General features: G+C 37.5%; 1 protein-coding gene across 1 annotated transcript; it reads left to right on the plus strand.

Annotated features, from left to right (window-relative positions):
* Window positions 1–11,155: 11,155 nt before the first annotated feature.
* On the plus strand, window positions 11,156–13,633 carry LOC145031814 (NEP1-interacting protein-like 1). Its single transcript, XM_078980444.1, has 5 exons — window positions 11,156–11,491; window positions 11,800–11,978; window positions 12,411–12,494; window positions 12,617–12,784; window positions 13,337–13,633. The coding sequence occupies exons 1-5, from the start codon at window positions 11,326–11,328 to the stop codon at window positions 13,457–13,459; spliced, it is 720 nt and encodes a 239-aa protein (XP_078836570.1). The 5' UTR covers window positions 11,156–11,325; the 3' UTR covers window positions 13,460–13,633.
* Window positions 13,634–14,209: the final 576 nt, after the last annotated feature.

Below are 14,209 nucleotides of genomic sequence, written 5' to 3' on the forward strand. Positions count from 1 at the left end.
CAATGACTACTTAAGCTTTCCTGGATACATTTCAAGTACACGATGCCTAACATGTTGTATCACTCCAAGTAAGCGAGGTTGTGTTTTTTGTTTCATGATTTCACTAGAATAAATGGGGTTACAAGTGCATTATAACGTATGTTGGTTCAACTAAACATTTAGGTCCTTAAAGAATCATCAAACACAATATAAACATGGAATCCTAAGTGCTTTATCAAAAATTTCGGAATTATTCCTAGCAATTTTATGCAAAAAATTTTAATTTTGTGCCTAGGATTCAAATGTAACTAATGTAATCAACCCCTACCCCACACTTAATTTATGCAATGTCCCCATTGCATGTATGCATGGTAAAGTGATGGGTTTTAGTGTACTACAACATCCTATGGTGCACATAAAACCCTAAATACATTGGATCTATGTTTTCACTAATTATACATGCAAATGGTTTCCAATGCATTAGCATGCAATTGATATAAACAATACAAGATACTAGTTAGAGTAACATACCTCTTTGTTGTAGCTTGATTCCATGGAGCGTAAGAGCCTAGTTCCCCAATTGTTACACCTCAAATGGTTCACACAACGTCAAGAACAACTTGTAATAACTTGAGAGAAAAGTCATTTTGCTTAAAATCGGCTAGCCCTCTCATATGAATCCATAGTGCCTATTTCTTGAGCTATGGGGTCTTTATATAGTGTGGCTATTAGGGTTACACCATGTACCTCATGTCTTTCTATATTATTCATGCTCCATGGGTTAAAACCTCCATGGAATATCCATGGGTTACTCCATGGGTTTAGCCCAACATGAAGAACTATGGATCATAAACCCATATATATAAGAATGAATGATTTACACAATCAATTCCTATATATATTTCATTAGTGTCTTTTTTATCACAAAATTAATTCCAAATTAATTCTTGATCAGTACTAATTAAATAATATGATTTCATATTAATATATTAGAACTTATAATAAATTAATAAATCATAAATATCCTTTTCTCACAAAAGTCTATCTAAATTGTTACGATGCCATGCAACCCAAATGAACCATGCCAAATCGGGTTAAGTACATACCAATTATAGTTATGGACTTAGACACTAATCCAACAGTCTCCCACTTGGATAATTCTAATAACTATTATTGCAAGTAAGACTCCGCAACCTGACTCTAGAACTCGCCAAGTTTGGTTTTGACCTCGACGAGTTGAAGGTTCAAATGTGAAAATTTTCTTCTTTTTGCTTTAGTTCTGATTTCTTGGTCAAAGAGGGTATTAATGTAATACACATCTTTATATTCTTCAGTAACTTGCTCTCTTTAGTAAAGGAAATGACCAGACTAAAAAAATCGCTCAAAGTTTTCTAATCTTCTCGTTAATGATTCAACCCCTCACTTTAATTCCCTCACGCTTTAAGTATTCGTTCAATTCTCACCCTAACTTTTTTAAGATCAAAAACAAAAAAATACATAATAAAAAAGGAAAAACAACCATTAAATTTAAAGTTCCTAATTAATTATCCCCCACTTGACATAGACTTCGTCCTCAAAGTCTGTTGCAACAACTAGCCAGAGTAGTGTTTCCATGCATCTACATTGGGTCGCTCAGTCAGCCTCCTCAGGACCCGATCCGAATTAAAAGTCAACTCATGTAAGCGACTGCCTACCTATACCATCATTGACTTTCTAACTTTGATCACTGAAGAAACCATCACCACCCTCTCAAAATTCGAGAATCCATTACCTCTAATAATTCTTAAGCAAGCAAAACCATCTCAGAACTCAGATGATATGATATCTCTCACAATATGAACCATACAGTACCCTTTCGACCCTGTCTTATCTTGCTGATTCCACTAGGGAACCAGGACTCCTGACCAATCCCTACTGATGAACCCTTCATTCGCAAAAAAAGGTGGCTCCAAACATGATCATCAACTAGATAACTAGTACAGAGAGGCACAAACAATGCTAGCATTTCCATAACTTCCTGGCTAAGAACTAATGTATATAGAGGGATCTACAAAGCATGGGACTCTTAAGGCTACAAATATCGAATCAGCTCTATCAATATGCTTCTTTAGACCAGAAGCCCATCAGATAAAAATTTTAGAACCCATAACCTTGTACTGACGTTCATCCATTCATTGAATCCACCCCTTGCCTGAGAGTATGATCACTACCAACCACGTAAAAAGAACTCAAACACATCAATCACAAATTTTCCACCAATTCCAAATCCCTAATATGTACCAAAATCCTCTAATTAACCCGTGACTCCCTGTCACACCATTTCAACCACCGCTTCTATGAGCAAAGATGAGAATTCCAAGAATCTTCACATTTACCTCTATTACTTAACAACTCCGGTGTAACCTCATCTGGAAAGACACCTGAGACATAACAAAGAAGTTTTCTATTTGAGGCTTCATAACCGGTTTCCAAACTTGATGATCAACCCCTAAAAACAGCTTGCGAACAAACGAGAGTTATAATGCAAACATTTCGTTAGAGACTTTCTGATATACATTTGATACTCTAAACAATCTTTAAATATTTCCTATATCCAAACCAATTGATTTGTGAGTCTATCAACTTTCATCAATGCACTAACACCGAAAGTATCTCAAGCGGAAGAATGAACAATCATGATCATTGCGCCCACAACCTATGTCTGGAATGCTCCTAATATTACACCAGTCCTACCGATATTACATCATTCGCCCAGCACCCCGAGGCCAAAAGATGCTCACCTCATTCCATCACCTTGCAGGGACCTAAACAACATCCCTCTTAATGCTAATTGAGCACAACAATGTCATAATCTTACCACACATAATTTCCCTTCTCAGAACACGCTGCCACCAATGCATTTCCCTGCGAAAACATGGTCGCACACGACTCGAGAATAGGATAAACGGTCATACTCTTGACCCAATTCAAAGGCTATAACCCAAAAAGAACCATACATATAATTCAAACCAAGTGCTCCAATGCTATCTTGTCCCGCCTACATACACCCTTCTCAATAATAAACATAATGAATTATCATAATGCACATCCTTCGGGGACCCACAACCTCATCCAAAAAAGCAGAAATACCAAAGTTATATAAAAAGGAAAAGCCTCAATCATTTACATAATACATCCTCAAGATCGGTCGAAACAAGATCCCATATTTGATTGAGACGGAACAGATTCCACCAATACACAACTAGCTCAAGAAGACTTTCAAGGGTCTTGAATGCTACAAAAACATGAGCCTGCTATGAACCAAAATTCCACACCACCATTGAGGGAAACATATCCAGAGACCAAATGAACATAAAAGATACTAAACTTGATGATAGGCTGACACGTCCATAGAACTTCAACTGCAACAACTCAAAATCTCCGGAGAACCTTTGCTAAATGACAAACGATGCAAGCAATAATCAAGCATGCATTTACATTACATCTAATGAACCAAAACCCTCACAGTACTGAACATACCAAATTCAGAAACTGATTCCCTGATCGATCTCTTCCCAAGCTAGACTATAATTATAAATCCATACAACCAGATGACAATTTCCCTCTGCTACCGATACTCAACCTGAGTAATCCTAGCGGCTCCTTATCTGTTCATTGGCACCCCTAAAAGGAATCAATATCTTCAATGATCTCCTAACCACTTCCTACCGAGTGACAAATCATGTGTCTCCAAAACATTTGCATATGATCACCACCTACTAGATACCCCTTCCTTAACCAAACCCTGAACCGAGATCCTACATACTAGCACCGTAGATCCCTAAAAACCATTCTCTCAATACCACAAACCCGAACAGATCGATGATCCTCTAAGCAAAATACCAAGTTCTCCCCCACTTAGGGTTCAGATCACTACCCACTGGTGTTGAAACAAATCCATAACTCAACCTGGCTAAACCAGGTACAACCATCCCTGACCTTGGAATGTATAGTACATGCCGGATGATCTTCCAGATAAGGATCAAACAAATCCCAAGAAAATCCTAGATTTCAGCTGAAGACCTCTGAAAGTTTCCAACGATGACCAATTTAACATTAAGGATTCCTTGCAAGAGCATAAGCCAATACCGACTCACAATCCAAAACATACCATCCTAGCCTACAATCCCGACCACCAATCTGGTACCTAACCTGCCTATATCCCCAGAACACGGACCTTTGATCACATCACAAAACATCTATAACACATCAATCCACCCGCACAATCCTATGCTGACATATCGTCGCCAAACACCGCGACCAACAGATCCCATGCTGAGTTTACATCCTAACTCTGAAAGTCACAATCCTGCTTACTCCTTCCCCGAACTCGGAAAACTGAAAGGACATACCCCCTACCACAGATGGCGACATTCCAAACCATTTATCAACCATTCTATTCCCAACTAAAATCCCCAAGCTAATCGTAACGGTTGTTCCATCTGAGTCCCGCGACTCGAATACATAGCCTTGAGCAAAACCATCGAGACCTCAAAACCAACAAGATCTAGTCCTGCACCAATCAACCCAAATCGATATTGCCACTAGGGCCCAAAAAAATTACCAGACCCTACCTCGTGCTTGAGCAACCATAACCGAAAGATCGAAATATATGGAACCACTGCTATGAATCATGGTATAAAACCATGCTATCTTCCCCAACCAGCCCTTAGAATCCATAAAACTCTCCTCTATTTGAATATGAATCATGTGCTTCCAGTAGTATGGGCCCAATACTACATTTCATGCATATCCATACTTTCCTCAAGAATCATCTCGAGTCCTCTAAGACCTACTCATAATAATCCTCCCAATACCTGCTCAACAGCGAAACAATATCACTAAAATACTTCCTTGGTTCTCCTAGGATTCCCTACCTCCCCTGCCATCATCCGCTGAAGGAATCCAGTCAATGTTATCCAACCACTTCATGAATACAATTACATGCGAAAAAGCTTAAATAATCTTTCGACTAAATAACCAAACCCTATAACAGTTAGACTCAAATGAGGGTTGCGCAATAGGGCCAAATCATTCATCCTCAAGATTATTTAACCTCCATCCCATGTAACTTAATGTATTCATTTGATAGTTAGCTCACATCAATGTGAGTCCCACAAAGAACAAAGCAACCAACATTCGAGCAGTGGAGCTAACTAGCACTAAGACACAATAAGGTCAGGCAAACTCTCAAATGAAATTCTCGATCTCTAAATCCCAGCATCTCGGATACACCTTCAACATGCCCTCACTCTCTCAAGAGTGGCTAATCATTCCTTAATCTGACCTGCTCTGCATTTCACCCACTCATGAAACTTCCACTAACCCAACAACACTCGAATATGCTAATCATACATAACACTAGATCCTATAGATATTTGAATACTTGATTCTACCCTAAGCCCTTCATCAAACAAGAATTGGAAATAAGGCGAAACCAAACATTCTCATGCTATAGAATCTTAGTTATGTATAACTATGATGCATACACTAAGCAACTACAATAATGTTTTCAATTTCATATAAGGAAGATCCTAAGCTTTCATGCATCATATAATCAGGCAATTCTAACATGCAATTCCTGAAAATCCCTAGTGTAACGCTTGGAAAAGGAAATGTTTATTTTTTTCATTTGGAATTAAAAGAATTGCGTTTTGGCCCTTGTAAGTAGTACGTGGGGTATACAATAGGTTACGCTTGGCGTACCTCTGATGTACGCTTAGCGTACTAGTGGATATTGGTCATGGGTATATAGCCTTGTACGCTGGGCATACGAGGAGTACGTTGGGCATACAAAGGGGAGGTAAGAAAACCATAATTTTTCAAGTTGTACCCTATATGAGCCATATGTTAGCCTATTTTGACCATTTCCTAGCTAACCTCCATATCCTAAAAAACCCTAATCTATTCCATATCCCATGTTTGGTGATCTTAAGCTCTTGTGAAGTTTTTGTGGAGGGTTTTATGTATCTAGGGCGTTGAGATCCAGATTTATCATCCTCTTTTGGTGACTTGTGGCGTATAAAGTTTAAAACTTTCCATCTCATTTCTTAGATCTTCTCATTGGCATATTTTTGGTCTTCTTGGTCTTTTGGTTGGTGATTAGGAATTAAGGATGTTTTTGGAGTTTAGCCTTATAGATTTGGTCATGTTAAGGGTTCCTTGTGTACAAAGGTGCAAACTTCTTGGTGGTTTTGGTCTCATGCGAGTATTAAGTCATTTATTAATCTCCTTTGAGCTCTAGAGCCCCATTAAGTCATGCATGCACATAAAGTTGGCAACTTTATGTGATTACCACCTTGGGGAAGTCAGATATGAGTTTGGATCAAAGTCTTAATAGATTAATAGCTGAAGTGGAAAAGTTGACCATGATTGGTGAGTACGTTGTGTGTACAAATTTTTATGTTGTGCGTACAATCCTTTCATGCAGTACGTTGAGCGTACTGCCTTAGTACGCCTCACGTACTCAGCAAGCTTGGGTTTCTTTGTTTTAGGATTCAGATTTGGGATAGGATGGGCTTGGTTGTCTTAGTCCGTGTTAGGATATCTGGATTTTATTGTTGGGCTATTAAGACTCTATTCGACTCTCTCTGGTGAAGTCCCATGATAGGGATTGGGCCCAATTTGAAAATTGGGCCATATTTGGGCCTTGAGTGCTTGTGTTAGATTTTAGGCTTTTAGGTCATATAGATTGGGCCTTGGCCTTGGACCAAGTTATAGGAAGGGTAAAAATATCTTTTAACCCGATTTGGACTCTTAGTGTGAGTCTGTATCTAGCTATTGATGGGTTGTCATTTTGGTTTCAGTTGTCTAAGGTGAGTCTCCTCACTATACTATTGGGTCGAAGGCACCAATGCCAGACTATTGGTTTATGTATCATAGGAAGACCAGGGGGTGGCCCTTGGTATTTGTATGAAAGACCAAGAGGTGGCTCCTAGCAAAAAATGTATGCAAGACCAGAGTTTGGACTCAAGTAGTTAAGTATATAAGTAGTTGTAGATTCTATGCTAGTAGTCTTTGTGATGCTTTCATGGAAGACCAAGAGGTGGCTCCTGGCAATTGTCAGTAAGACCCAGGGTTTAAGTCCCCGGCCTGGCAAGGAGAGACCATGATACGACTCGTAACATAATGGCATTACTATGGTTGGTACATAGCACATCCTATGTATGGTATGTGGTATTTGGGGAACTCACTAAGCTTTTTGTTTACAGATGTTGTTTATGGTTTCAGGTACTTTCGGTTCAAAAGGGAAGGGTCTGACTTGATCGCAACGCATACACCAGTATTTTCCGCAACCTTGAGATTTTGGGACTGTACTCTGATAATAGTTTTTATTATAAAATACATTTAAGTGTTTTAGTAAATGATAAATGGTTGTTTAGGTTGTTTTAAAAATGAAATTTTTACCTTTATATTTTGGGGTGTTACAAATTGGTATCAGATCCTTGGTTTGAGGGATTCGAGCATACTCTCGGGTGTAACTGAACTCAAACTGAGGGTTTGGTGAAATTTTACATAAAATCAATGTTTTATAAAAGTGGTTTCTAATCAAAGAAAGGGGTGTGATGCGTGCAATCGGCCGAGCTTAGGTAAGTGGTTCCCAGAATACCAATACATGTTTATTATGATATATGATATGATTATGAGAATTGCATGCCAGATTAGGGCTAAAGATCTGCTCAAGATTTTATGATAGGAGAGATGCCTTTATATTCCTAATTGTATGAGCTATTAGGATTGCATGCTAGTATGGTTTTCAGATAAGTGGATGGAATGACTTGATTTGTGTATGTTGGTTAGATTTTCCGTTACCTGAATGTTTCTTTCTTTGTGCTTTTTGGGGATCTTAGCGATGTGGATCAACTGCTAAGTGAATATGCTAAGTCACATGTGGCACATGTTAAATAATCTCAAAGTGATAGACCGGACCCTATTGCACAACTATTTTCTGAGTCCAACCGTTCTAGGGTTGAGTCTTTTACTTGAAGGATTATCTGATCTCTGTTGCATGTGACTATACTCATGAGGTAGTTAGTTGACATTGATGAGAGCCTTTCAACAATTGGGGGCAGGGTGAGGTCGGGAACCTAGGATAGCCTAGGAAATGCTTTAGTGGGTTTAGTTGTGTTGTTTAGCAGTCAAAGGGTGAATGAGTTTGAGAGGGTAACTTAGAGGATTCGGGATGATTCCTGAGGAAAGTATGGATATGTGTGGAAGGTAGTATTGGGCCCGTACTAACAAAAGCAAAGTATCCTTACTCGAATTAAGGAGAGTCTTGGTGAATATATGAAGCTTGTGGGATGAGGATTCTTGAGTATGTTCTGATTATTTGCATGACTGTATTTCAATTTGGTCATGAGCACTTAGGGAGGAGATTCAGGTTCTAGTTGTAGCTCAGGTGTAGGCACTGAGCCGATTAGCAAGTAGATGTAGGATTTCATCTCATTGGAGATTACCAGCGGTATTTTGGAGCAGACTCCTATGATATTTGGTAGGGTCAAGGAGGGGATTATGGAGATTTTGGATGAGCGCCTAGGTGCGTTCCGTGATGACGTTATGGCTATCGGTGGAGCTCTCACTCTTTCTTTCTGAAAGTTCTATGTGTGTGGAGCTCCCACATTCTCTGGGGAGAAGGACCTCATTGTCAGTAGGAGATGTTTAGCGGATATGGATAACGCGTTCAGGATGAGTTTCTATCTAGAGGAGTCGAAGGTCATATTTGTTTCCTGCCTTTCGAAGGATAGGGCACGAAACTGGTGGGAGGATGTAGGACGTGAGGTGGGTGATGATGTTGTTGATGCTATGATGTGGGATGATTTTTCGACCAGGTTCCGATCTCAGTTTGCACCGACGATTGAGGTGCAACAGTTAGCACGAGAGTTTCAGGATCTCCACCAAACTACTGAGACTATGGTAGAGATCACTGTCAAGTTCCGGGAGAGGGCCTTATTGGTTCTGCAGTATGCAGCATATGTGGAGATGAAGAAGGTAAGGTATCATGAGATGTTGAGGAAAGACCATGATACGGATCGTGGCATAATGGCAAGAATATGATTGGCACATGAAACCTCCTATTGCATGTTTCATAAGTATGACTCGTACGTTATGTATGTTATGTGGTATTTAGGGAACTCACTAAGATTTGTTCTTACAACTGTTTTTGGTTTCAGGTACTTCCTGTTCAAAAGGGAAGGGTCCAGCTTGATCGCAACACATACACCCATATTTTCCGCAACCTTGACATTTTGGGATTGTACTCTGATATCTGTTTTTTATTATAAATACCTTTAAGTGTTTTAGTAAATGATAAATGGTTGTTTTAAAAATGAATTTTTTACCTTCATATTTTGGCTGTTACACCTAGCCTATCACTAGCATGTTGTTCTAACATATCATAATATCAAATATCAGTGTGGTAACTTAGGGGTCAACTTACTGGCTCCGACTGATTGTACACATTTCATCCTCTTTGATTATTTGAAAACAATTTAAAAATTATTTTTAAAACCTTTTTTCCATACTTTGAAACTGGATTTACACTAGTGTTCCTCCAATTCACTCAAACCAAGACTCTAATACCAACTTGTAACATCCAAAAAATTCCAACAAATTTAAACCTTTCGAAACAACCAATTTACTAATAAAAGTGTTTACAAAACCATTGTTTCCAAAGCATTATTTAAAATCAAAGTCTCCCAAGATCCAATCAGCTGTAAAACCAAGGATGTGTACCGTCACGCCTTCGCCTTGCCACAATCCTCTAAGCACCTAAAACAATAAACTAAAACTATAAGCACAAAGCTTAGTGAGTTCCCCCAAAATACCACCACACAAACAGATAACATATACAAATAAGCATGCTCAATTACTCATGCCTAGTCCAATCAGCCTCGAGTTGGAATACCAGGCATGTCTGTGATGGGCCGGATCATCCTCGGGATAGAATACCCTCGTATCATAAGCATGTTGGTGCAATCAACCGTAGGGCTGGAATATCAAACATGTCGAGTTCAATCAACCATCAAGTTGGAATACCCCAGGCCTATTAACTGATGCACAAAGCAGTTTTAGTCTCACTATATATCATACAATCATGTTGGGTCCAATCAACCATCGGGTTGGAATACGCCAGACCCAATCAACCATTGGGTTGGAATGCCAATATACAACGGGTCCTGTCATCCCCAGGATGGAATACCCTCAGGCTCAATAAACCATCAGGTTGGAATGTCCCCGGTCTGTTGGCTCATGCACATAGCAGTGAAGCCTCAATCACCAACCCACATATAACCAGTGAACAGACACTCGGGCAGATCTACAAATCACTGAGCATAACATCATTCTATATATCAGGATACCGATCTAACAGATCACTATAGCATGATAACATACTATCACATAACAGGATATCTAATCCAACGTGTCGGACTTGGTGCCTTCGACCCGTAAGTACAGTGATGAAAACTCACCTCTCTATTTGATCAATAGTTGATGAGGTCCCAACTCCGAATCTTAGCTCCAACCGACACCTATTTATCCAAGTGACCAACCACAATCAAAATCCTGAAATACCCAAAATAACCTTAGGTCAAACTTGATCAAAGTCAATACAAAATCCATAAGTCAACCCAACCGAGCCACCACATAATGAGTATGTAGGGCGTACTCCAAAGGTACACTGGGCGTACTTGAATGCTGAGCCAAATACGCAATAAAACTAGCTCAAAAGGAGCATGAAGTCAAAACAATCGAGGTTTTGATTAAATCTCATAAAATATACATACCTCAGGGATCATTTTTGCAATTTAATCTATTAAAAAGTTAAATTGTACAAATATAATATTTTAATATTTAAAAATAACATATACAAAATTCTACGGTCTAAATTTAAAAAAAAATAAAAATAAATATCCTAATTAAATGAAAATCATCATTTTTCTTCTTTCGAATCTTATTCTTATTAAAGAAATAAATTGAGTTGAAAAAACATCCAAAATTTGAAGTAGTTTGAAAATCAGTTTTTAAAATAGTCAATTTCATCTTATTTTTATTATACGTATGAAAGAATTTTCTAATTAGAAAAAGTCACAACTGCGAACCACAAGAAAGTGAGGAAGCTATAAATGCAGTGTTGGTTTGATGGAGTTCCTTACACCTTCTTTCAGCGACAAAGTATTTTACTTTCTTCTGGTAAACAATACGCCAAACGTGACTAAACCCGTGAGCCTTTGAAACCCTCCCTGCATCTTTGGATCATAACATACAATCGAAGTTCTTTGGAGAAACCGTTTAGCAACTGATTCAAAAATGGAGTTTTACACTTACCCATCTCGTCCTCTCCCTTCGTCTTCACAGATTTCTGATTTTTCATTTGGAAATTTGGTTTCAAAAATCAGAGATTTCTCCAGTTCTGCAGTTTCTGCTATTGTGGGAAACGTTTTTTCTGCAATTTTCACCTTCTTTTTCGCATTAGGTACGTTTTCTTCTTCTTCTTTCTCAATGAATCAGGTGAAAACTGTCTGTTGATTGTCGATATTTTGGCTTTTTTGTGTTGGTTTTCGATAATTTGAATTGGGATCTCTGTGTTTTTATATTTGGTTCCCAATTTCAAACGTTTCCGATTGTTGATTTGTTAAATTACGGTTAGAATCGGGGTCTCCATTTTTGAAACATCATGTTCTTAACCTTTGTAACTTCATTATTGATGAATGATTAGTAGATAAATCTCAGTTTTTCACCATTGTTTTTTCTCATAATCATTGATCTATTGTCAACTTGCAGTGGGTACTTTATTAGGAGCATTGACTGGGGCTTTGATCGGCCAAGAAACCGAGAGTGGATTTGTTAGAGGTGCTGCAGTTGGCGCCATTTCTGGTGCTGTTTTTTCCATTGAAGTTTTCGAATCTTCGCTTCTTTTATGGCAATCTGATGAATCAGGGATTCGTTGCCTTCTCTACTTGGTGAGCAATTCTATCGACCTTCTCATCGTTATATGCTAGCTCAACTGTTTTGATTCATAACCATGGACAAACTTCAAGAAATTAAGAACAAATAAGCCATTCATGCTTTAAAGCTTGTTCTTTTTACTTTTTAGAACAATCCCCATTTATTAAGTATACAAAGACGAAGATCCATTTAGGAAAACTGGTTCTTGAGACTCTGTGAAACCCGCTTGAACTGAAAAGGGAGTTCCCATTTGAATTAGGATCCGAAGGCACATCTCAACAAAATGGTTGATGTAAAAGCCTTCTTGACCCAAAATTTATCGAAGTTTTCAAGAAATTTCCTGAAGAGAAATGGTGATCAATCTTTGGAACTTTATTCTCCAATCGAGCTTCTATTTCCTTTTTGTGATAAAACTATTAATGTCACTTGTGCTACATTTACAACAGATTGATGTCATTGTAAGCTTAATAAGTGGAAGACTTGTTCGTGAGCGGATTGGTCCAGCTATGTTAAGTGCCGTACAAAGCCAGGTGAGATTTACAAAATTGGATCTAGCGCAATATGTTTGTTGTATCATACTATAATGAAATTTTAAAAATAATAATAAATAATTCTTGTTTCTTTATTGTTAATATTTTGGTCTTGTATTTAGATGGGAGCCATTGAAACGAGATTTGATGAGGTTCAAAATATATTTGACATTGGTGGTTGTAAAGGATTGCCTGAATATTCGGTTGAAAAAATACCTAAAATCACCGTTACAAGTGACAACAATGTGGATGACTCGGGCGAGAAAGTTTTGTGCTCTGTATGCCTTCAGGTAATACGATTTCTATTTAAAACTTTACGTTCCATTTGTTATGTATGACAGAATAATAATAAATAGGTTATACTGCGTTTGATATTTTTAAGATATGTCTGATGTCAATAAGATAAAAATTACAACTTTTTGTACCACCAAAAATTGAAACGGGGCGGGACAAGGACTCATTTTCGATTTCTCATTTATACAAAAAACGTGAATGTCCTCAACATTGAAAATGCATAGGGTTATTTTTAATAATGAGAATGAGACATCTTTTGCACAAACGAGAAATTGAGAACCAATACCTATGCTACCTTATTTCACTTTTTTGGTGGTAAAAAAGGTTGCACTTTTTTTCCCACTAACATCAGTTATAATCTGAGTTTAATGTATGCTAAACACAGTACGACTAATTTTGTCGTGTCCTATCCCACATAACAAACGCGACTTAAATGATCCTTTTGTCTAACGCTGTAACAGGACCAACTCGTAGTTCTAATTTCTAATTCTCAACGAAGTGCATAAAACTTATCATGACTGGTGTTTTCATGTTGATGTTTTTTTTAGGATTTTCAACTCGGAGAAACTGTGAGAAATTTACCACAATGCCATCACATGTTTCACCTACCTTGCATCGATAAATGGCTTGTAAGACATGGATCATGTCCGTTATGCAGGCGTGACCTCTAAATAAATTTATATTATGTGTAAATTATGAAATGAAACATTTTTCGTATCGTGACACGTAGATTTTATTTATCTGTTTTGTATACGATAATATATGTAGTTAGGTTATACAATACATGTATCGTGATACATCTAAAAGTTGATTAGTTATAAAATATTTAACATTTTGGCCCTTAAGGACTTGTAATTCAATGTACAACTTTGTTTGTGTGTGCGCGCATAATTCATTATAGAATTACCACGTCATTGGAATAGTTTAGGTGACCAACGAATACATTAATGGTAAGAGTTGGTGGTTGTTAGGTTTCCTTATGTGGAAAGCTCATCTAATTTCTAAAAGAGTTCCAATTTTACATTAGTGATTTTGGGTTGAATTTGATCTTAGCTTTTCAGTTTATCAATTCAATTAGAAGTTCGGACAAACAATTTAAGCTTGGCGACCGAAAAGTCATGTTTGTTATACTCCTCCCCCCAGAATTCAAAGTTTTCTTTTTATGTTTTAACCAGTAACATTTTAATTCTTATTGTTTTTTTTTTGTCCACCAAACAATTTACAAAGAGGGATAAAATGATTTTTTTTTTTTTTTTTTTTTTTGCTTAGCTTAAAAAGTTTAATCATAAAAGGACTAAGTTAAAATCTTTTGTTTTTATTTAAATGATTTTTTCTTTTTATTCAAGCAAAGATGTGCAAGCTTTTGGGTTAATTGTATAAAATTCTTAATTTTACTATTTTTTATGTTTAATCGTATTTTT

This window comes from Lactuca saligna, chromosome 2 (genome assembly GCF_052625555.1).
Source record: "Lactuca saligna cultivar CGN05327 chromosome 2, ASM5262555v1, whole genome shotgun sequence".
Classification (NCBI taxonomy): domain Eukaryota; kingdom Viridiplantae; phylum Streptophyta; class Magnoliopsida; order Asterales; family Asteraceae; genus Lactuca; species Lactuca saligna.